Consider the following 25927-nt stretch of genomic DNA (forward strand, 5'->3'; position numbering starts at 1 on the left):
GCTGGCAGCTGTGTGTTTGCTTTAGAAGCCGATGAGAGTCTCATCGGCTGCTGCTCCCACTGCTGCTCCGGAGAGGGGCATCTTCCGGCTCCCGCAGTGGGTAATGGGAGAGACGTCATGACGTCTCTCCCATAATGCAAAGCGGCCCGGCCCGGGAGGACGGACGGACGAAGGAGCTGATAGCAGCGGCGGGACCAGGAGCGGGGTTTCAGGTAAGTGTTTTTTTAAATATTTTATTACTTCTCTACTGCGGGGGGTGGGGGCTACTACTGGGAACACTACAAGGGGGGCCTACTACTGGGTGCATTACAAGGGGGAATACTACTGGGGGCACTACAAGGGGGGATTACTACTGTGAGCACTACAAGGGGGGATTACTACTGGGAACACTACAAGGGGGCTACTACTGGGTGCACTACAAGGGGGGATTACTACTAGGAACACTACAAGGGGGTATTACTACTGGGAACACTACAAGGGGGGATTACTACTGGGAACACTACAAGGGGGGGCTACTACTGGGTGCACTACAAGGGGGGATTACTACTGGGAACACTACAAGGGGGGATTAATACTGGGAGCACTACAAGGGGGGATTACTACTGGGAACACTACAAGGAGGGCTACTACTGGGTGCACTACAAGGGGGGATTACTACTGGGAACACTACAAGGGGGGGCTACTACTGGGAACACTACAATGGGGGCTACTACTGGGTGCACTACGAGGGGGGATTACTACTGGGAACACTACAAGGGGGGATTACTACTGGGGGCACTACAAGGGGGGTTACTACTGGGAACACTACAAGGAGGGCTACTACTGGGTGCACTACAAGGGGGGATTACTACTGGGAACACTACAAGTGGGTATTACTACTGGAGGCACTACAAGGGGGGGACTACTACTAGGGGTACTACAAGAGGGGGGATTACTACTGTGGGTACTACAAGGGGGGATTACTACTGGGGGCACTACAAGCGGGGATTACTACCAGGCACTACCAGGGGAGATTACTACTGGGAACACTACAAGGGGGGGCTACTACTGGGGGCACTACAAGGGGGGATTACTACTGGAGGCACTACAAGGGGGGATTACTACTGGGAACACTACAAGGGGGGGCTACTACTGGGTGCACTACAAGAGGGGGATTACTACTGAGGGTACTACTGGGGGCACTACAAGGGGGGCTACTACTGAGAGCTCTGCATAGGGGGGGAACCTCCACTGGGGGGACTACTACTAGGGGCACTACAAGAGGGGGGACTACTACTAGGGGCACTACAAGAGGGGGACCACTATATAAAGGGCAATACTGGGGGTACTGCATAGGGGGGGAACTTCAACTGGGGCCACTGTTTAAAGGGTGCTGCATAAAGGGTACCACTATTGGGGGGCACTGCATGGGGGGACTACTATTGGGGGCACTATATAAGGGGCTTACTACTGGGGACACAAGGGGCACTGCACAGGGGGAACCACTACTGGGGGCACTGCATAGGGGGACTACTACTGGGGGCACTATATAAGGGGGTTATTACTGGGGGCACAAGTGGCACTGCACAGTTGGGACCACTACCGGGGGCACTGTAAAAAGGGCACTGCATAGGGGGGCGCCAGAAAATATACTTGCTTACCAATAAATGCCTGTGAAGTGCGTGCGGTGAAATCACAATTATGCAAATTGGGTGAAAGCCGAGCCACCTGAGTGATCAGAGGCGGGCTGATACGCTTTGAATCATCACAGACTTGGTCTCACCCACTTAATGATGAAAAATCCATCACAAAGCTTCACCCTTGAACACTATTCTGACCTTCTACTGGAAGAAAGGTAAAAAAAGTCAGCAGTGATTGCGTTTATGCACTATAGCAAGCCTTCTGCGCTAAAATAATTGTGAAGACTAAAATTAGTAATAAAAAGAAGGACTGCTGCCAATCACTTTGGAACTGCCAATTAGAAGTTCTTATCGTGGGCTGGCCAATCAGGAGAGGTCTAGGGGTAAATTTAGTAAAGAGAGTGTCTTTAGAAGTAGAGATGTTGCCCATAGCAGCCAATCAGATTCTAGCTATTATCTAGAAGGTGCTAGTTGGTTGCTATGGGAAACATCTCCACTTCTAAAAACTCTTATTTTAGTAAATGTAACCCCTAGTGTGCTCAATGCTCGCCCAACTGTCCTCCCTCCTTTATTCGCCAGTTTGTGTTCAGCATAAGACTTTTCTGACCCCGATGACCTTCTATACTACTGGAACATAAATATAAGCAGAAACGTTGATTTGTGAGAAGGAATTCCTTGGTGCTCTCTCTCACCTCTCCTGTCACATCGGATTGTGTACATCGAACAGCAGCAGCGTACTGTGAACTGAGAGCGTTGTCTGTGCCTGCACTGGGCTATAATTAGCCCTATACTAGAACCCCATGCTCCTGAAGCCAAGTGAGGCAGAAGTACAGTGTGTAGGGTACAGCTGAGACATGAAAGAGACAACAGGGAGATAGGCAACCCGCACATCTCCAGATGCTGTGAACTACAAATCTCAGTTTACTAGACATATAAAAAGCATGTGGGGGGATCTGATGGGCATATGGGCATATATAAGCAATAAAAAGACATGTAGGGAGGTCTGATGGGCGTTTAAGGGGCATCTAGGGAGGTCTATTGGCATATGGGGAGGACTAAAAGGCATGTAGTGCTCATGTGGAGAATACTGGTGGCATGTGGGGAGGTCAGAGGGAAATTTAAGGGGCACATGGTAGGTCACAATGATAAATTATGGTGTGACCCTGAAACCCCAAATATTTTAATTATGCGGGACCCACATAATTATGAACTTATGTTCACCGGGTAAGTATGATTATAATACCTATAATAAATTACCTCAGGGACAAAACCCAGTCACAGCCAATCAGTATCTAACTGATATTTTTTAAATGCAGTTTAGAAAATGAAACTAAAGGCCATATTAATTGCTAAGGGCTATATCTCATTTTTTCCTCAGTGACTTATACACTAGTTTTATAAAAATCCCCGTAGACAACCAAATAATATTAAATATTATTATTGTAGACTGTGGATTAAGTAGTATACAGTGCTAAAGAACATAATAATGAGACGAGTTACTTAAAGTCTATTTACCCCAAAGACTTTTGCTTGTTGTGGGAAAATGCCTATCACACTGTTTTCAGTGTTTATATTTTAGCATGAGTCCTAATGTGTGGTCTGCTGGGATGCCAGTTGGCATTTTTGTTGGCAAAGTCTGTAACACACGGAACAAAGAGTAGATCTGTCTTCCCTTCTTCAGTGCCAACGGTGGTTGGGAAACTTAGGCCACGTTCAGCATCACGTGGGGCTCGCTCTCATCACAAGGAGCTCCTGGCAGTCATTGGGAGACAAGCACAGGCTCCCAGACACCAGCACAGATTACTCTGGAGTCAGACGCACGTTAACTATACAGCAGCGCCCTACTTAGCATTAAACTGGTTCAAATTCAGTGATCAGCGAGATTTATGTAGTGAAAAGTACATAAAGCCAGTCATATGGAGATGTATTTAAAAGAACTATTGTCAAAACAGAATTATTAAAATGTTATAGAAAATAAATAAAATGGACACTCACGTAGATGATCTACAGTGACTGTATCTTGTGTTAGATGTTAGCAGCTTCTCTTTTGTAGTTGAGACACCCAAACCAACATTTTGGGGTAAATTTACCAAGTTGTGGCATCTGCCAGTCGTCACTTCTCGGGATATTTAAGCCTCAAATTTAAAACGGCAATAATATTAAAAGCAAAACACAGAGTGTATTGCTTGTAATATCATTGCCGTTTTAAAGTTCGGGTTATTTAAATGGGAATCGGTATGATATACCGCCGGACGTCAGCCCGGGGGATAAAATACTGACTGTCGGAGATTGGAGATCCCGACAGGGTAAGTATAGAGGCTATCCCTAACCCTCCCGCCCCCTCCCCCAACCCTTCCTTACAGGTGCCTAACCCTAACCTCCCCCCAGGGGTGCCTAAACCTAACCGTCCTTCCCCCCACCCTAAACCTAACCCTCCCGGGGAGGTGCCTAACCCTAACATCCCCCTGGGTGTGCCTGACTCTAACCCCCCTTCCCCTAGCCTAACCATCTCCCCCCCCGTGGCTATCCGCTCCTGACGCCCGGATTACCTATGATCGGTATGCCGAGTGTCGGGATTTCGGCGTGGGGCTAATGAAAGGCGTCGGTATTTAGACGCCTATCATTAGTCCCATGCCGGGATTCCACTGTCGGAAGCTGGCGGTCGGCATTTCGACCGCCGGCTTCCTGAGTAAGTACCATTTAAATGCACCAAGAAGCAACAGCATGCAAAAGCCACCACTTAGTATATTTACTCATTTGAGGTGACAATTACACACCTTCACTAAACGTAGCCTACGTGCTTATATCGCGATGCCAACCAGTTCATACTTGCCAATTTTTTCTCCTCCTCTCCGGGGCTGGGCTCTATTTGCCATTAGGCCCCGCCACTATCACGGCAAAGTGTCGTGAATTGTGGGAAAGTTCTAAAATTATGCGATTCTCATTAAATCGTGTCATATTGGTCCCGTCTCCTCCCTACAGTCCCACAATTCTAGGAAGTGGGATGCAGGAGATCCACCCACTCTTCCGGGGGGACTACCCGAAAAATTGGGAGTCTGCCGCACCTTCCGTAAGAGTAGGTAGGTATGTCCCAGATACGCTCCTTCATCCGCAAATGCAGATGCGGCTGTATGATTGTACGCAAAGACTCAATCGCCTAGAAGCGTTCATAGTTACATACGCTTAGTTACGGAGCATGCGCAGTTCTAAAAGTCACAAGATTTGCAGAACAGACTTACGTGCCACTCTGCTTCAGAACCGAAGTAAGGATGCACATTTTTTTCAAAAAGTTTAGATTTTTTTCCCTCCAATTACAATAAAATCATTTTAATTAGCATTGTATTGACACAATGTTTTTTTTTTTGAGGTTTTTTATGTAAAGCTTTCATGAGACAGGTTTTCCAACTTGGACAATCTCCCTTGTATGTCCCACAGCAAATAGCCCTGAGATTCCTCCAATGACCGGCCGCCAGGAGCCAGGCTGTTTATTTGAACACTGAGGCTGCAGCTCCTCCCAGTCACTAGATCACAGGTTCTCAAACTCGGTCCTCAGGACCCCAAACAGTGCATGTTTTCCAGGTCTCCTCACAGAATCACGAGTGAAATAATTATCTCCCACCTGTGGATCTTTTAAAATGCGTCAGTGAGTAATGAATACACCTGTGCACCTGCTGGGTGACCTGGAAAATGTGACCTGTGTGGGTTTCTGAGGACCGAGTTTGAGAACCACTGCACTAGATGATAATATAACATCACTGTATCTTGAGTAGAACTGGATAGATTAAATTCTCGTGCAATGCAGCAGGTGTCTAACTGTTGTGGTGAAAATATGGGTACCGTGTTTCCCCGATAATAAGACACTGTCTTATTTATTTTTTTGTTCAAAAAAACACCATAGGGCTTATTTTCGGGGTAGGTCTTATATTAATTAACATTGACAGCAGAGCCCCTTATGCAGGCCCCCTTGTAGAAGTGCCCCTTATGCAGGCCCCCCCTTGCAGGCCCCCTTGTAGAAGTGCCCCTTATGCAGGCCCCCCCTTGCAGGCCCCCTTGTAGAAGTGCCCCTTATGCATGCCCCCCCTTGCAGGCCCCCTTGTAGACGTGCCCCTTATGCATGCCCCCCCCATGCAGGCCCCCCTGTAGCAGTGTCCCTTATTGCAGTGCACTTACCTGACTCGCTGCCGTCCGGGATGTCGCTCTCACTTGCGCGCTGACTGGATCTAACATGATCCAGCAGGCGCGGCCGCACAGGATCCTCAGCGCGCGGGTGACGTCATGACGTCACCCGCGCACTGCATGACTGGGAACGCTGGTCTCTGCAGCGTTCCCAGCTCAAAATGAGATTCAGGTAGGTCTTATTTTCGGAGTAGGGCTTAATTTTGACCGGGTTACAAAATTAAGGGTAGGGCTTATTTTCGGGGTAGGTCTTATTATCGGGGAAACACAGTATGTTATGAAGTTAATATGTAGCGATAAATGTGTGGATTAGTAATAAATAAATAGTGGAAGTAAAAGGAATTAATGGGACCTTAGGGGAGGTTCTGGTTCCGGTACCCCTTATGACTACCAATACCAACACTGTGTTTCCACTCCCAGCTAATGCAAAAGAATTTTCTGCTTTCCATCTATGTACAATATAAATAGCCCTGAAAACGGGATCGGTATAAAATACCGCCGGCCCTCTAGCCGGCAGTTCGAATCCCGGCAGCGGCAGGCCGACAGAAGCAGAGATCCCGGCAGCGGAAGCCCGACAGTGCTGGAAATCCCGATCGTCCGTAGGTAAGTAAAAACTAACCCCCTAGCCCTCACACTCCTTAGGGGTGCCTAACCCTAACCTCCTCCCAAGTGCCTAAACCTAATCCCCCCCTCTAAGTGCCTAACCCTAACCCCTCCCTTCCCCGCTGCCTAAACCTAAGTCCCCCGGGGGGGGTGCTGAACCCTAAGTCCCTCCGGGGGGTGCCTAACCCTAACCCTCACTCCCCCCCGGGTTCCCTAAACCTAACCCTCCCCCCCCCCCCCCCCCGCGGCTGTCCGCTCGCGGCGCCCCGGCATCCCAGTCTCCCAGCGTTGGGAAAATGACAGGCGTCTAGATATAGACACCTGTCATTTAACCCTCGGCGGGATAAAGCAGTCGGGAAGCCGGTTGTCGGGATTAAGACAGCCCGTTTCCTGATTGCATCCCCTGCAAACAAACTGTAGTGTACATAATATCCATACATCTTTTCACCAAACACCAAGGGCCACTCACAGCACATAAAAATAATTATTAAGCAACTTCCCCACACCCCAATTTAACTGTGTGACTAGCTTGCCTATTACTTTATCCAGAATGGACATTTTCATTTAAGCACCAGTATAGTAAAGATGCCAGTCCCCACCACCCACAGGACCTCCACCCACAGGACCACCACCCACAGGACCACCACCCACAGGACCTCCTTTCCCCGTACCACCGAGACTCCTGTAAAAATTGAAGTCTCTGCAAAGAAAGGCCACAGTATATACTGTAATGTTGAAAGTCACTGAGCACCCCCCACCACCACCACCACACTGTATAACCAGTGACAGTTAATTGGTTCCACAAAAATGTTTTGATGTGTAAAGCCGGCCACACACTAGACCAACTTACATCCAACCAGCCAACTTGTTGATTGGTTGGAATGAAAATCTGGTAACGTATGGGAGTAACTGATGGTCAGCAATCTGCTCCTAAATGCCAGAAAACAGATGAAAATGGTCATCAGACAAGTTTGTTAAATGTTTGAACTAAACTATTTGTTCAAACAGCAATTTTGGTCCAATTCCCAGCTTTTGGGAGCTAATTGCTGATTGTACTCCTTACCAGATTTTCATTCCATCCAATCAACTAGTTGGCTGGTTGGACAGATAATCTTTAGATGTGTGGCCAGCTTTAGTATTTAAGATTCATTCACATGAGAGAACATCCGCAACATTTAATATCTTCATGAAAATCCCATCATTGTCCTTCTTGTTGACTGTCCATTGTTCTTTCTTTGTTTATCTTTCTGGAGCTTTGTTTAAATTGTTTGATCGAATTGTACTGCTCGTTAATTAACTGTCTAGACTCGATTCTCGCCCCTTGATTGTAGCCCTCCCCTGTCCCCTGGTCTTCTTCCTGTACCCCTCACCATTTTTTATTTATTTTTTCCTTAAGTTTGAATAATTAATAAACACTACTGATAAGAAGATCCTATCATTGTTATATAAACCCTCAAATCAGGATGCGGCAAGCACTCCACTGGGGAAGATCAGTAAAAGTACTCATATATAATGAGGGGGTGGTCCATCTGTTAAAGCAGAGAGTGCTTTCATAATCGCTAATACACAGCCAATTGTATTTCTGAGCCCATGTTTATTTCATAGACAATCGTCTTTCCCTATGCAATGGAAAAGGTCAACAGTAAGAAAATAATAGCAAAAGTGGTTGTTCAAGGGGCCAAAAATGTCCATAACACGGCTGTATCTGCATGCAAAATGCTACATTACAGTGTCAGCGGCTGTGACACTGTTAAGGTCTGTGGGGGCCCCAGGGCAACAAACGAGTGGGGGCCCCTAATAATAAAAGTTGAATATCGCCCTGCCTATAATTCGGCCCTGCACACTGTAACGTAGCATTTCGCATACAGATCATACTTGCCAACTGTCCCTGATTGTCAGGGAGAGTCCCTGAAACAGTAGCAATCTCCCTGACTCCCTGAAGAGTCTAGCAATCTCCCTGATTGCTCCTTACCCCCATTATAAAGCTTTTATATAAAAGAAAAAACAGAGATATATACATTCAAATGTGATCATTAGTATAATTTCCCTGCATTGGTTATAAGGCACAATGATCCCTATGGCTACATGTATTTTCTGAAAAGTATCAGTATGTTTTCATCAACACGTAGACAACAGTAAAGCATCCTGAGACCATTCATGTGTGGGGTTGCTTCTCAGCCAATGGAGTGGGCTCACCAACAATGTTGCCTAAGAACACAGCCATGAAGAAAGAATGGTACCAAAACATCCTCCAAGAGCAACTTCTCCCAACCATCCAAAAACAGTTTGGTGATGAACAATGCCTTTTCCAGCATGATGGAGCACCTTGCCATAAGGCAAAAGTGATAACTAAGTGGCTCGGGGAACAAAACATCGAAATTTTGGGTCCATGGCCAAGAAACTCCCCAGACCTTAATCCCATTGAGAACTTGTGGTCAATCCTCAAGAGGCTGGTGGACAAACAAAAACCCACAAATTCTGACAAACTCCAAGCATTGATTAGACAAGAATGGGCGGCCATCAGTCAGTATGTGGCCCCGAAGTTTATTGACAGCATGCCAGGGCGAATTGCTGAGGTCTTGAAAAAGAAGGGTCAGCACTGCAAATATTGATTCCTTGCATAAACTTAATGTAATTGTCAATAAAAGCCTTTGATACTTATGAAATGCTGGTAATGTTACTTCATTATACCATAGTAATATCTGACAAAAAGGTCTAAAAAGAAACAAACAAACAGAAAACTATATGTGGAGCCAGTTTAGCTTTCCTAATTGCGTTTTATTATATATTGGTACAATTTCACACTTCTATGTAATTGGAGTTCTCAACAGGCAAATACAATTCTGTATGTTCTGCCATCAGTCAGTGGTTGAAAAGTATTTAAGGAATAGGCAACCCTAAGAGGATGATGGGCAGGTGACGGCTTGTGGCCAGGACTTTAGTAAAAGCTGAGCATTGTGCAGAAGGGCAGCTCCCTCGGGCAGTAGAGAAAAAAACAGCAGCAAAAGGAAATTGAATTCTAGATCTCCTTGCCAAAAGGAGGCCATATGAATGGACATTGAAAACAAAAAATTAAGGAGACGCAGTTAAAAAAAAATAGCTAAATTGACTATTTTCGCAACAAGTCTAATCAAATACTGGTAGGGCTGGAAAGACTAGGCACCGATAGAGATGGCCATCAGAGAGTTTACCATTGATGGTGACATTGGCGCAAGATGGCAAGAGACCAGCGCTGGTTTGAACCATCTTTGAAGCATCCTTGCTGTGGGGCACAGTGGGCAAATAATGCTGGCTGAGCGGCCCTATGGTGAGGTGGAGCTAAGTGGTGGGGCCAATCAAGGAAGTGGGTGGGGCAGAGTAATGTGAGAGGAGGTGGAGCTATGTGCCATGCCCTCTACACTGAGAAAAGAAAACATTGCATTGATAGCAAAAATCATTGGCCATCAGTGGCAAACCATTGATGGTTGCTAGCCATCGATGGTCAATATCCATCCCTAGTCACCGAGAACATAAGCTACTGCTGCTACCCAATGAACTACATAGGGCAAGAAAAATCAATGGATACGGAAATCCTCTGAAAACTTCACTTTTCAGAGGATTCTCTGCAAAACCGCATTGATACATCCGCCCATCAGTGACAGAAACAGGAGGGTGAGTCTGGAGGTCTACATTGGTAATGACCATCAGACTTGCTGTGTAATTCTATATGCAGTAGATATGGGACTGTATTGTCAGCCTTGGGGCTATATATATCGTGCACATGCAGGATTTCTAAGTCTGGTTTCCAAATGGTTACCTTACATAAAACCAATGCTTGCCACATTGATGATAGAAATATAAAATCATAGGCTGTAATGCTGGCATGGGGCTGTTTATGGCGGGCATAAAGTTGTAATGCTGGCACGGGGCTGTATAACGTGGCATAGAGCTGTAATGCTGGCATGGGGCTGTATATGGCTAGCATAGAGCTGTAATGCTGGCATGGGGCTGTATATGGCAGGCATTAAAGCTGTAATTCTGGCATAAAGCTGTAATGCTGGCATGGGACTGTATATGGCGGGCATAAAGCTGTAATGGCATGGGGCTGTATATGGCGGGCATAAAGCTGTAATCCTGGCATTGGGCTGTATATGGCAGGCATAAAGCTGTAATGTTGGCATGGGGCTGTATATGGTGGGCATAAAGCTGTAATGCTGGCATGGGGCTGTATATGGTGGGCATAAAGCTGTAATGCTGGCATGGGGCTGTATATGGCGGGCATAAAGCTGTAATGCTGGCATAGGGCAGTATATGGCAGGCATAAAGCTGTAATGCTGGTATGGGGCTGTATATGGCGGAATAAAGCTGTAATGTTGGCATGGGGCTGTATATGGCATGCATAAAGCTGTAATGCTGGCATGGGGCTGTATATGGTGGGCATAAAGCTGTAATGCTGGCATGGGGCAGTATATGGCGGGCATAAATCTGTAATACTGGCATGGGGCTGTATATGGCAGGCATAAAGCTGTAATGCTGACATGGAGCAGTATATGGCAGGCATAAAGCTGTAATGTTGGCATGGGGCTGTATATGGCAGGCATAAAGCTGTAATGCTGGCATGGGGCTGTATATGGTGGGCATAAAGCTGTAATGTTGGCATGGGGCTGTATATGGTGGGCATAAAGCTGTAATGCTGGCATGGGGCTGTATATGGTGGGCATAAAGCTGTAATGCTGGCATGGGGCTGTATAGGGCAGGCATAAAGCTGTAATGCTGGCATGGGGCTGTATACGGCAGGCATAAAGCTGTAATGCTGGCATGGGGCTGTATATGGTGGGCATAAAGCTGTAATGTTGGCATGGGGCTGTATATGGTGGGCATAAAGCTGTAATGCTGGCATGGGGCAGTATAGGGCAGGCATAAAGCTGTAATGCTGGCATGGGGCTGTATATGGCAGGCATAAAGCTGTAATGTTGGCATGGGGCTGTATATGGCAGGCATAAAGCTGTAATGCTGGCATGGGGCTGTATATGGTGGGCATAAAGCTGTAATGTTGGCATGGGGCTGTATATGGCGGGCATAAAGCTGTAATGCTGGCATGGGGCTGTATATGGCGGGCATAAAGCTGTAATGCTGGCATGGGGCTGTATATGGCGGGCATAAAGCTGTAATGCTGGCATGGGACTGCATGTGGCGGGCAAAAAATATGACATAGGGCTATATAAAATGCTGAACAGTTGGTTCTGCAACATATAGAGTTTACTTAATGTACTAATTATTTTTGTACTTTATTCACAAAGCTTTTAATATTGCAAAGGGGGTGTCACAATAATTTTGTACAGGGCTGCTGCTCTGTCACAGGCTACCGAAACTGTACAGCCAACAGGTGCACTTTCTACATTATTTCCCAGTTCAGTAGTGCAGGGGATTTAAACATATTCATTGCTATAAATCTCAATATCCCCCACTCACAGTAGGAAGCCATTAGATGTAAAACTGGAAGTGTCACGGATGTCACAGGGGAAGGCCATGGGCTTTGCTTTTGGAAATGTTTTTAATATTCTGACAGCACAGCCGAATACACCTTTGGCACATGGGAGATGATTTAAACATAATGAAATATTTTAGCTGCAAAAGATTGATTATTATAAATGGGATGTTCAAATTCATCACACATGGACAAATAAGGTTAAAAAAAAAAAACCTCGGCTCCTATTTGGAAGGACAACTAAACCCCAAAATTGACTTGCTCAGATAGGAACCATGATGGTATAAACCATGTCCTGCAATGCTCAGTACTGGAAATCACTTTTTTGGCTGTTTTGTTCATACATTTTCTGTTTATGTACTTTGTACAGAGCTGGGGACCCCTTGTGGCGCCATATAAAAAAAACTCTCCATGAGGAGAACATTTTCTAGAAGACACCAGAACATCTATTCTTAGTTAGTTGCATCTTATATATAAAATTCATTGTTGTTTTTGTGTGTCCGGTTATGCATACAGACACCCCTGCTCCGACTGGTATGAAACCAAAGCGAGGTGGTACACTTTGATCCTGGCCAGGTTTTAGGGGGGTTAGGGTCCCAGTCGGACTTCCCGTTGGTGTACGCTGGGCAGAACTTTGTCCTGCGGAACCTGTTCTGAGCCCTTAAGATTTGGACTAAAACTTCCCAGAGTGGAAACATTGGATCCCAGAATATGTACTACAGGGTACAGGTCCTGGTCGGTCCTCCCGTTGGTGGATGCTGGGCAGAACTTTGACCCGGGAACGCTGGGCAGAACTTTAACCCAGGGAGCCCGTTATGTGCCTTCTACTGGATGGATTTGGATGAAAACTTCACAGAGGGGTGGCCATTGGTTTGGGATGCCTAATGGAGTGATTGTGGTCTCGGTCAGACCTCACGGCAGAGTGCGCCGGGAAGAACTTTGACCCGGGAGCCTGTTCTGAGCCTTCCGCTGGATGGATTTGGACGAAAACTTCAAAGTGTGGTAACATTGGATCCCAGAAGCCATAATAGGGGGGTTAGGGTCAAGGTCGGACCTCTCGGTGTACGCTGGGCAGAACTTTGACCCAGGGAGCCTGTTCTGGGCCTTCTACTGGATGGATTTGGACGACATCACATAATAAAACTTAATAACTTGAAATTTAAACCCGGGCAATGCAGAGTACTTCAGCTAGTAGTTAATAAATGTGAAGAAAAAAAACTTTTTCGAAATGATCCAGAGGAAAAAATAAAAACAATCTGCAGTGTGACAGTTTCCCGTTTACAGTCTGATTCAGAATTAGGAATAATTCATATTGGGGCAGATGTAAAATGTCCAGAGAGAGGGGCGTGTCCTATCGGAATTCTAATGCAATTCTGCCCAGTACATGTTGGCTACATGCAAAAGCTGGCAGTAATTTATCTGCATGCAAAAAATTAAATGCAATGACATCACTCAGTGGTGCATATGGGGGGGGGGCATGAATGAGGACCACTCTTGATGGACAAATATTTTTCTGAGGTGGAGACAGCTCTGTTTGTGGGGCTGATTTAGGCAGTGTCTGTTTGGGGACCGGAAGAGGGCAATGTTTCAGAAAATGGAAGCGTGTATAGCATGGGGCGTGCCAAAGCCAGCCATTGCGTCATCAGACGCAGCTTCATTGGCCTCGGCAGCTGGACATTCTGAGCAACCTTAGATTGGCGCAGATGTCTGATGCTTGCAATGATGATCAGATGCTGCATCTGCGGGCAGCGGATCTGAGAAGCCTCCTGCTGCATTAGCATAACTTCTCAGATGGGCTGTGGTCAAAGACGTAGCGCCGATCACTCCTGCGTCCACCTCTGAACCAGGCCCTCTGTCCCTACACTGCGTGCAGGCCCGCGATCGGAGCCTTGCCCCCTCAAGTCATAATGCAGCGATTCACGATTGCGTCACTTTGGTCCCGCCTCATAGACCAGCCAATCGTGGCACTACACTGTGAGGGTTACAGGAAAAGTGTTTAGTAAAGAGTTTTTGAATGTATAGATGACCCCATTTTGCTTCAGGCCACAAATTCATTTCAGCCAATCCTAACCAGAGACGTGGCTACGCCCCCTTAGGCTTAAAAAAATAAAAGTGAAAAAATTTTAAGTAGCAGAGCTGCACGCCGGGGAGGGGGGTGCTGTGAGCCCCTCAGCCTGGTGCAAACACAGGGGAGGGGAGTAGGTGCGATTAGTGTGATTGCTCCCCCCCCACAGGCATAGGAGACTGCTGCGGCTGCTAAAAGAGAGAGGGGGGGGGTTCCCAACTCCCCAGGGAACCCCTGCCTGGGCTGACTAGCGGTCAGGGGTGATGCTTTGGCTGGGGGGCCAGGTGAAAGGGCTCCCCTGGCTGTGGCATTACCGCCCCCACTAGAAAAAGTCCAGTGCTGGCTCTGGTAAATACAGGGGGACCCTACGCATTTTTGTCCCCCTGTAGTTCCAGAACCTGGGATGGCTCAGAGCCCAGTGCTGGTTGCACTGAATATGGGGGACCTCTAAGTCATTTGTCCCCCGTATTTTGGCAACCAGAACTGGTTCTGAAAAGCCTGGTGCTGGTTGTGCTTAATATGGAGGACTCCTACATCATTTGTCCCCTGTATTTAGCACAACCAGTATTGGGTCTCCAAAGCCCAGTGCTGGTTGTTTTTTGGGGGCGAGGCCACGCCATTTTTTATTTAGTCTTTTTAAACACAGAAGCAGGTATCACGGATCATCCAGATCCAAGCCTGCATCTGTGTGCTGATACCTCCCCCCCGTCCTAACGCTTGCCCCACTTCCACCAGCACCGCCACCGCTATGGCCCGTTACCGTCCCCGGGTTCTGGCCGCAGCTAACGGCCGCTACCCCTCCACGCCTTTCCCCCAGATCCTGCTGCAGCTAATGGCCGCTTCTTTCCCCCGAGCCCACCACCGCTAAAGCCCACAAACGACGGCCATCTTTTTGCACCCAAGTGAAGCCACAGTGAATACACCTGCTGGAGGCTCCTACAGCGGCGGTGCAACAAGTTAAAATTTCCTATCTATTCAATGGCGCATTCTTGAGGTAATAGTTTAAAAACTGTAACTTTCTAATTTACCTGAACCCCAAAAGGCCCTACCCTGGGATAATAGCTACCTAATAAAAAAAAAACAAGTCTAAATTTGCCCCCTACCCTGAGTTATGCCTTCCCAAAACCCCCATAGAGAACAGCATAAAAGTGGTCCTAACAGAATGTCAGCAAAAAGTGCCAGTTGGAGCTTTAGATTACTCCCAAATCCTAATATTTTATGTTTTTGCCCTGAAATTTGGCATGCAGCACCAAGCGACAGTTCTACCTGCCCATGCCAAATTTCAGCCCGGTACCTCCTTTAGCTTTTGATGTGTAGCCCCTTAAACACCATGCCCCTCCAGAATTCTCTATGGAGAAATCTGTTTTTTTTAGATGCAGCCTTAATATAAGGGCACGACTGTGCCCTTATAATATATACATACATAACTGGTATGATAATATGATAATCCATTGATAACGATAATCCATTACTCCAACAGAATTTTTTTTTTTTACATTCATACAATTAATATAATTATAGTAAACTGAAATATGCAATATTAGTCATCAGAACATATTTCAGTTATATAAATTTGAAGGCATAAAATTTAGTTTAGGACTAAAACCAAAAAGGTATGGATCTGCTGCCACCTAGTGCTGGAATTTAGGTACTTCCTACAGAGAAAAAACTTTGCAGAACAAATTTTAATTAGACAAAGATGTGGGGAGAGTGGATTTTTATCAGAGTGGGCAGCGCATTTCTATATAAAAAGTCTTGCACGCACGAATAGTGACAGACTTGATAAACCCATTGGGTGCCCTCTCCTGATGAATTTAAACCACAAATTAGGATAAATCGAGGAATATTATGGGCGAAAAAGAGAAATATTAATTTTTTCAAAAAAGGGGTATTTCTAAGATGCAAGAGATTGAACCTTGATGAACTTTGTGGAGACATCTCCCCCAGTGGAGAGTAGGCGTGTGTGTGTGCTGGACAGACCAACCAGACGCATTAATGTAAAATGACGGCGTTTTCTAGTGGCGTTAGCAGTGCTTTGTACATGACCTAAAGTATATATAGTTATAACACTATAAAAACATAAACTCTGCTAAGTAAACTAAAAGCATAGCTTAAATATAAATACATGCAAATACATCTGTACTGATCAATAACATCCAAAGACCACAGGTCACATAGTTATACATTGAGCAGTATTATATATATTATTACCCAACGTACCTGTCTTAAAATGTGGTAAGGAGTGTACACCTGGCCACGTGTCTTCGTTAGGTGTTCCAAGAATCTGTAGTTAAGAACACAATGAAGTGATTAGCAATAATGTATTTATTTTACTGATTAATAAGAATAATCAAATAATACTTTGATCTGTCTATTGATATCAAGTCCGGCATACTGTACATTATATACAAATGTAACCAGTCACTGACAGGAGGCATGAAACATCACATTCACAAACAAGTTTATAGGGGATGTAGTCATTATCCCGGCTGTCGGTGCTCAGAGTGCCGGCGCTGATATACCGACACCAGTGAGGATCTCGGGGCCGGCATCCCGACAGTAAGTATTGGGGCTTTTGCTCAGTAAGTGGGCAGCCATGGGAGGGGGGCTGCGTGCTGGCGGCGGCCGGCTGCAGATTTGCTTACTCTTCCAGGTAGTTGGGAGTGGCACCTGATTTTCGGGACGCTCCTGGCCATTCTGAGAGAGTAGGCAAATATGGGTTAGGGGGAAGGTTAGGGTTAAGCACTAGGGAAGGGGGGGAAGGGTTAGGCACTGGGGGGGGGATTTGGCTTAGGCACTAGTGGGGAAGGGATAGGCTTTTAGGTGAAGTAGAAGGGTAATATACTTACCTTCATCTGTCGGAAATGTGACCCAATCAGGATGCAGGCGTGAAGATTGTGACCGCCAAGATCCAGAGCATCGGCATCCCGTACCCAAGGTTTGAAATGTCTTAGACAGGTGTCAGATTTAACTGGTAGGTTGTTCCAGAAATGGGGAGCTTGGTAGGAGAGGGCAGAGTGACCAGATTCTTAGATGACAGGAGGAACCACCAGCCACCGCCTGTGAGTAGATCTGAGGTGATAAGTGCTATAAACTCTAAGAGGTCTGTTCAGGTATTTGAGTAACTTACTAGAAACTTTTTGAAGGCTGGACAGGCACAGTGCACCCTGTGACTGGACTCCAGGGACAGACAATCTACTTACTTATATAGTGCCCACATATTCGCAGCTGTTTACAGGACAACCAGTCGTTCAAATCAGCCCGTCCCAGTGGAGCCGCTTAGTAACTGCTAAAATATGCTAATGTATCAGACGGCGGAATATGTACTGAGACGCCCACCAGAGCCCTCGCAGCTGCGACACAAATGCAGCATTGGACGCCGATCCTGAAAACATCGGCTCCTCGAGTAGGTCTATAGTCACTGAGAATGGGCGCAGTAACTAAGACGCTGGAGCTTTGTTCTCTGCATGCGCGATCGCAGGCGCTGGCTAGTACACGCCCAGGAAATGGCCTCCGACAAACCCGCATTTTTGCAGGAACTCCCCGTAACCACCCACAAAACGGTCTCTTCCTGTCAATCAATTGCAAGCGCGATCGTAATACATTCACAGCGCATGCATAAAACCACCGAAAATCACTCAACTGCGTGAACAACGGTATAGCGTTCAACTCTGAACCAGGCCCTATATTCCCCATCGCATAGACACATACACACTAGGGTTATTTTTTTGTTGGAAACCAATTAACCTACCAGTATGTTTTTGGAGAGTGGTAGGAAACTGGTGCACCCAAAGGAAACCTGCACAAACACTGGGAGAACATACAAATGCGACACTGACGGGTCATGGCCAGGAATTGTAACTCAAGACCTCAGTGCTGTGAGCCACGAACTCAAAACAAAGCAGCAGACTGAGGGCCTGATTCAGCGGTGTATGCAATAGCAATTACGGACGCAGTCGGGCGATTGTTTGCCATTGTGAATGCGTACAAGCCGCACTGCGCACATATGCAGCTATAGCATTGCGATTACGGATGCACAAAGGAATCCATCGCAAATTGAGTGACAGGCTGTCAGCGTTTGGGGGGTGGTGACTGGGGAGTGGTCAGAAAAACATAGGCGTGTCTGTCTGTTTGAACGCCATTTCATGTCCGTGCATAAATTAGCCATAAGCGATTGCATACACAGCGTGAGTACTCACTGCCTGCGACGAGACGTGCAATTTCTGCGGCTGGTCAGACCTGGTGTAAATGCTGTATGATGGGCCGATGTGCATTGATGGTATCGATGTATAAGTGAGGTCGGACAGGTATGAGAAGGCAGCAGTGGACGTCCCTATGCAAGCATTAGCATATTTTCGCAGCTGCGTTCCGTACTAAATCGTAGCAGCGATCGCTACTGCGAACGCTTCTGAATAAGGCCCTGATGTGTAAAGTATCTAGATTAGTGCTATGGTGTATGTGTGGGTCCGCACTAAAAACTACACCCCCATAGTCTATAATGGGCATTAGAATTGGTTGTGTAATGCACTTTCTGCTCATGGGGGCCATAATTACTTACGCCTGTTATGTGGAGGTGGCTGTATGCACACAGAGGGCCTGATTCTGAGTAGGACGCAAGCCCAAACGTGGCAAATTGTTGGTAAATTTCCCATGCACTGCAGCTGAGGTACGTATCTTACAGCAGCTGCCAGCAATACTGACTCGCATGCATCTTAGTTTCTTCTCACCAACTGAAATGAGTGAGCGCTACTTTCAGCCATGTCTTCTGCTCCAAGCATGGGGGGGGTGTAAGTGACATCATCAGTGATGACAGCTGCTTTCGCGGGCAGTAGGCTCAGCTCAGACCATCGGTGCCATCATACAGACGACGCAGAATACGGCGTACAGTATTTATGATCGTTGTAGGCACCCAGAATTGTGACCAAGTCAGGCCCCAAATGAGATATTAGGCTCAAGCCGCAAAACACTTTAAATACGGTATTATCCAGGTAGAAAATAGATTATTCTGAGTTCCCTGATATCACACCTGAGAGAAACCAGATTAATTTACACTTGTAGATGGATCTGTGCACATATGAAATAATGTCATCTGTGTACACATGTATGGAAGCTGGTTTACAGACTGTTGGTACAGTATGTCCTTTATTAATTAACTAAACCACAGCTCCAAATCAGACCATTCAGGGCTGTTGTGAGCACAGTCTCATATGTAATACCTAATCATACACTTACACCCTGTGTACAGTCCTATGTAATCCCCGATCATAACCTTACACCCTGTGCACAGTCTCCTATGTAATCCCCATTCATACACTTACACCATGTGCACAGTCTCCTATGTAATCCCCAGTCATACACTTACACCCTGTGTACAGTCTCCTATGTAATCCCCGATCATACACTTACACCCTGTGTACAGTCTCCTATGTAATACCTAATCATACACTTACACCCTGTGTACAGTCTCCTATGTAATCCCCGATCATACACTTACACCCTGTGTACAGTCTCCTATGTAATCCCTGATCATACACTTACACCCTGTGCACAGTCTCCTATGTAATCCCCATTCATACACTTACACCCTGTGTAGTCTCCTATGTAATCCCCAGTCATACATTTACACCCTGTGTACAGTCTCCTATGTAATCCCCAGTCACACACTTACACCCTGTGCACAGTCTCCTATGTAATCCCCAGTCACACACTTACACCCTGTGTACAGTCTCCTATGTAATCCCCGATCATACATTTACACCCTGTGCACAGTCTCCTATGTAATCCCTGATCATACACTTACACCCTGTATACAGTCTCCTATGTAATCCCCAGTCATACACTTACACCCTGTGTACAGTCTCTTATGTAATCCCCGATCATACACTTACACCCTGTGTACAGTCTCCTATGTAATCCCCGATCATACACTTACACCCTGTGCACAGTCTCCTATGTAATCCCCATTCATACACTTACACCCTGTATACAGTCTCCTATGTAATCCCCGATCATACACTTACACCCTGTGCACAGTCTCCTACGTAATCCCCAGTCATACACTTACACCCTGTGCACAGTCTCCTATGTAATCCCCAGTCATACACTTACACCCTGTATACAGTCCCCTATGTAATCCCCAGTCATACACTTACACCGTGTACAGTCTCCTATGTAATCCCCAGTCACACACTTACACCCTGTGTACAGTCTCCTATGTAATCCCCAGTCATACACTTACACCCTGTGTACAGTCTCCTATGTAATCCCCAGTCATACACTTACACCCTGTATACAGTCTCCTATGTAATCCCCAGTCATACACTTACACCCTGTGCACAGTCTCCTATGTAATCCCCAGTCATACACTTACACCCTGTGCACAGTCTCCTATGTAATCCCCGATCATACACTTACACCCTGTGTACAGTCTCCTATGTAATCCCCGATCATACACTTACACCCTGTATACAGTCTCCTATGTAATCCCCAGTCATACACTTACACCCTGTGCACAGTCTCCTATGTAATCCCCAGTCATACACTTACACCCTGTATACAGTCTCCTATGTAATCCCCAGTCATACACTTACACCCTGTATACAGTCTCCTATGTAATCCCCAGTCATACACTTACACCCTGTGCACAGTCTCCTATGTAATCCCCAGTCATACACTTACACCCTGTATACAGTCTCCTATGTAATCCCCAGTCATACACTTACACCCTGTGCACAGTCTCCTATGTAATCCCCATTCATACACTTACACCCTGTATACAGTCTCCCATGTAATCCCCAGTCATACATTTACACCCTGTACATAGTCTCCTATATAATCCCCAGTCATACACTTACACCCTGTACATAGTCTCCTATGTAATCCCCAGTCATACACTTACACCCTGTACATAGTCTCCTATGTAATCCCCAGTCATACACTTACACCCTGTGTACAGTCTCCTATGTAATCCCCGATCATACACTTACACCCTGTGCACAGTCTCCTATGTAATCCCCAGTCATACACTTACACCCTGTGTACAGTCTCCTATGTAATCCCCAGTCATACACTTACACCCTGTGTACAGTCTCCTATGTAATCTCCGATCATACACTTACACCCTGTACATAGGAACACACATCTCAGGGTTACTTCTTACTACTTGAGTCTCAGGTAACTGCAGAGAAAATGTAAAAGACCGTTCCCTGTAATGCTGCTAAACCCAGAGTACAGTGTGTACTACGTGTGCTCAGGAATCTCTCCTCACACTGTGCATGTGCAGGGACTGAAGGCGATTCTGCTGACATGTGTCATTCCGGCAACTCACGAGGTTTGTGGAGTGTAGAGGGGCCTATTTATCAAAGAATATTTCCAGGTGTTTTCCAGGGGTACCCACAAATACTAAGTATCCCCCAAATGTATGTACGTGGGGACTGCAGCAAATATGTCCAATGCGATATCTCCAATGCTGCGATCCCCCATTGTTGGTTGCAAAAAGCAGTCCCACAGAAACCTATGAGAACTACTTAGTTGTTAACACCATCTCCAAATGGCATTATCTGTTACAGCCTATGGGATACAGTCCACAGAAGGTACCATAGAGGGATCCCTCCCTGGCACTCGGCACTCACACACGGGTAGTCAGCAGACCACGCATGCGCAGTAATGCGCCCGGCTTCTGAAGAAGTGAAGCGATCACTTCCCTCCTAACCCACCACCATCTCTGCATGTGTATTTTAATACATCCAGGCATTCTTAGTTTCTTATTGCCCGATAATTAATATATATGCCCCTAAAGATGATGGCATGCAGCCCTCAAGCCGCCCAGATGCTGCTGTAGCACAAAGCGCACAAAGTAAAGGTTTTTACAGAAATGTACTGTACATGGTCACATAGACACTGATAACTGCAGGCATTTCCCATCTATAATGATTAAGTCCACCTTTAAATCTCTGGCTGCCACAGTATTATCCCCACGCTCTATCTCTCTGGCAATTCCCCTGCCACATGGTACTGTGACGTGGCAGAAAGTCGCACTGCCCTGTTTCATATAGAAATGTCAGCACAGAGCGACTTATTGGCCGTGCCACAGTGGAGGGCAGTTTCAGAGTGGAGGGCATAGCAGATCAACCCCTCGGCTGCCTGATGGTGCCACCCCATGTCTGGTGCCATCTCAGTGGAGTGGAGTGGCGCCCCCCCGCCTCCCACAACCACCACCAAGTCCTGGTGGACTAGGCTGCAACCTAATCAACCTAATGCTGATTCAGTATTTGCTGTAGCACGACCCCACTAGAACAGTATGTCCAATGGCAGGTACTTGTACAGTAGGATTACACTTCCGGTGAGTGACATATTGCACCTGGTCACACATACACAGAATGTGCTGCCTATGTAACGCTAGGAGGGTCCTTGTGTTCATCTCTCTATTGTCCCCCTGTCTTTTCTGGTACCTCGTCATCAATGCACTGCTGTAAGAACTGCATGGCTGCATGGAGTTATAGGGACTAGCTCATCTTCAACAGACAGTAGTAACACTAAGTAAAGGGAGCAGGCAGTGCCAGAAAAACTAGCTCCATTCCCATACCTTTTTACATGCTTTTGCTATAGTGATAATATTTAGTGAGCGCATTCATACTGAGGGATGTCGACCGCCGGCTTCCCGACTGTGCAATCCCAACAGGGGACTAATGATAGGCGTAGAAATCCTGACGCCTATCATTATCCCTACGCCGGGAGCCCGACGCCCAGCACACTGAACGAAGGTAAGCCGGGCGGCAGGCGTGGACAGCCGCGGGTTAAGGTTAAGGGCTCCTGAGGGGGACTTAGGGTTAGGCACCCCACGGGAGGGTTAGGTTCAGGCTAGGGGAAGGGGGAGTTACTGTAGGTTAGGCACCCTTGGGAGGAGGTTAGGTTTAGGCAAGCCCCCAGGAGGGTTAGGTTCAGGCTGCGCGGAACCAGGGGGGGGGGGTGTTAGGTTCAGGCACTTACGGGGGGTTTAGGGTTAGGCACAAGGGGGGAGGTTAGGGTTAGACACCCCTAAGGGAGGGTTAGGGGGGGAATAGGGTTAGTGTTACTTACCTAAAACCCTTGTCGGGATCTTCACTGGTGCCAGGACTAAGGGCCCCTGAAACTCTTCACAATATCCACAACTTCACACAGAGAGCTTTGTTTGATAAACTGATAGGGTGGGATATATAAGGCAGCAAGTAAACAGTTCGTTCTTGAAGCTGATGTGTTGGAAATATGAAAAATGGGCAAGTGCAAGGTTCTGAGCGACTCTGACAAGGGCCAAATTGTAATGGCTAGATGACTGGCTCAGAGCATCTCCAAAACAGCAGGTTTATGGGGTATTCCCGGTATGCAGTGGTTTAGTACCGACCAAAAGAGGTCCAAGGAAGGACAACCAGTGAACCGGCAACAGGGTCTTGGGTTCCCAAGGATCATTGAAGTATGTGAGTGAAGGCTAGCCCGCCTGGTCCTATGCCACTGCAAAGATACTGTAGCACAAATTGCTGAAAAAGTTAATGTGTGTTATGATAGAAAGGTGTCAGACCACACAGTGCATCACAGCTTGCTGGTATGAGGCTGCATAGCCACAGACCGGTCAAACTGCCAATGTCCATCTTCTGCTGTGAACCATTGGGTCACTGCCGTTCATGTGGATGTTACCTTGAAACGTAGCACACTGTTGTAGCCCAAATACACCCCTTCATGGCAACGGTATTCCCTGATGGCAGTGGCCTCTTTCAGCAGGATAATTAACCTTGACACACCGCAAAGATTCTTCAGGAATGGTTTGAGGAACAAGAGAAAGAGTTCAAGGTGTTCCCCAGACCTCAATCCGAGCGAGCATCTGTGGGATGTGCTGGAAAGAGAAGTCCAAGCCATGGAGGCCCCACCCACAATTTACAGGACTTAAAGGATCTGCTGCTAATGTCTTGGTGCCAGATACCACAGGACACCCTCAGAGGTCTTGTAGAGTCCCTGCCTCCATCGGTCAGAGCTGTTTTGGTGGCACAAGTGTGACCTACACAACGGTGGTTTTATTGTTATGGTTGATCAGTGTATAGCCAAATGTACTATAATACACATCAACTAATTACATTTCATTTTATAACCTGTAAAATTAACAGCTGTACATGTATTGGTTGCTAAAACTTGCAGACCATTAGCATATATAAAAAAATCTGCTGTCCAAGATGGCTGATCTATACACAATAGGTAAAATAAGGCAACTCTTTAATATATGATAAATATTATTTTTTGGAATAACTGGTTAAAAGCATTACATATTATTGTAACTGTCGCTGATACAGATACATTACAGATTTGTCATATGCCAAAAAAACATTGAGGGGAGTCCAATGTTCATTGAAAAATGCTTCGTCCTTCAAACAGGCCAGATGGCATTTTATGGCACCTTACAAATAAATGATGATATGGGAGAAATGCGTACATATTTTTCTATTATAACATGGTACTCTGTAAAGCGAATGTCAGTTGAGCAGTACCTATAAACCTCCACAAGAGGGCAGCATAGGACAGTACATTTTCCACTTTCTAACATTCCAAAAACATTGGCTGCTTTTCAAAATAAGCAAAGACCTGTATTGAAAAACTATGAAATATTTATAACAAATAATAACTATCAGATGGTAAAAAACAAAGTAAAGCTTTGTAGGATTCTTCTCGTGCTACTTATAAGGGTCATAGGTTATATTCACAAGATTTATTTAAAATATAAACGTAGAATGCATGAACATATGGTTATAACACAATGCAGCAACCGAGCGAGGACTGGAGTACAAAGCTCTGCGGCTAATGCTGCACTACTGAACAAGACCCTGTTTGTTGTTTGCTAATGACTTAGAACATATAACCAGAAATTAAATAAAACCACAAATGATGCATCTGGACGAAGCTGGGATTACATGACTTTCCAGGACTGAAGCAGTGAGACTGCCATCACTCAGAACATATCATTTAGTGCACGGCGGCTTCTATTAGAGATGACTGGCTGACGATGGCGGAAATCCAGATCCCACAGTGATGGGGAGTGATCTGGATTCCAGGACGGTTGCTTGTGTTTGGGAATGTAGCAGCTCGCAGTACTTTCCATTGACATAACAGACTCTCTCATTCCTCAAACTGTGCCGCACGCAGAGCACATCAACGCAGAGGACCGAAGCAGAGCGATACGAATAAGGCTGTCTGCAGCTGGCACATACAGCAGCTTATGATGCATTCTTTAATTATTGTATTATTGTACTGTATGACAGCTCAGCAACACGAGCGATAGTCTCCAAAGTAACAGGCTGAGAAAGCGACGTTTAATTACGGTTGCAATAAAATGGACGATTACTCTGCCTCGATGTCTACTTTTAGGGGTAAATTTACTAAGAATCGAGATAGGTCGAGATGACCATCTCAGGTGATTTATTCATTTTTTTCCTGCTTGCAAATTGACTAAAGGTAAAGTCGGGTGAGTTAGAGAGAGATTTCTCTCATCTCACTCGTAAAACTCGGGTGAGATCGCAATCTCGAATCAAATCACCATCGGGCCAATGGCAACTCTTTCCCACGAGCAGGCATTAGTGCACTGTAACAGCATGCAGAAACATGTTGTTACAGTGTATCCGGAGCCCGTGTTGGATTTCTGCAGAGAACATCGGGGGACATAAAGGTGAGTATTGGATCTTGTTTAACAGGTAATTCGTTTGGTTACTTTATGTTTACAAGGGGACGGAAAAATCTGGAAACAGGTCAGTATGTGTAAGTGTGTTTATGGATGCAATAAAGCTTCATTTTCACGGTGTGTTGTGTGTTTTATTAACCATTTCTTCACAGGTGAACTACAGGTACCAGTGGGCCCTTAATGCCCCGCATGCTGGTACTTGTGGTTCTCCAAGTACCAGCATGTGGGGGAGGCTTGCTGGGACCTGTAGTTCCACTGTAAAGACAATGATGAAAATTCAAATTTTTACACTACACCTAACA

The 25927-nt window shown here is 46.2% G+C and overlaps 1 protein-coding gene across 4 annotated transcripts in view; it reads right to left on the reverse strand.

Moving 5' to 3' along the window:
• Positions 1-25927, reverse strand: part of CDK14 (cyclin dependent kinase 14) — a 691508-nt gene that overhangs the window by 205928 nt on the left and 459653 nt on the right. For all 4 annotated transcript variants that reach the window (XM_088459604.1, XM_088459603.1, XM_088459605.1 and 1 more), the window contains one exon: positions 16151-16214. In XM_088459604.1, the coding sequence (XP_088315730.1) occupies positions 16151-16214 (64 nt within the window). The remainder of the gene's footprint in view (positions 1-16150; positions 16215-25927) is intronic.

The sequence above is a fragment of the Taudactylus pleione genome, unplaced genomic scaffold (genome assembly GCF_031769625.1).
Source record: "Taudactylus pleione unplaced genomic scaffold, aTauple2 ptg000916l, whole genome shotgun sequence".
NCBI lineage: Eukaryota > Metazoa > Chordata > Amphibia > Anura > Myobatrachidae > Taudactylus > Taudactylus pleione.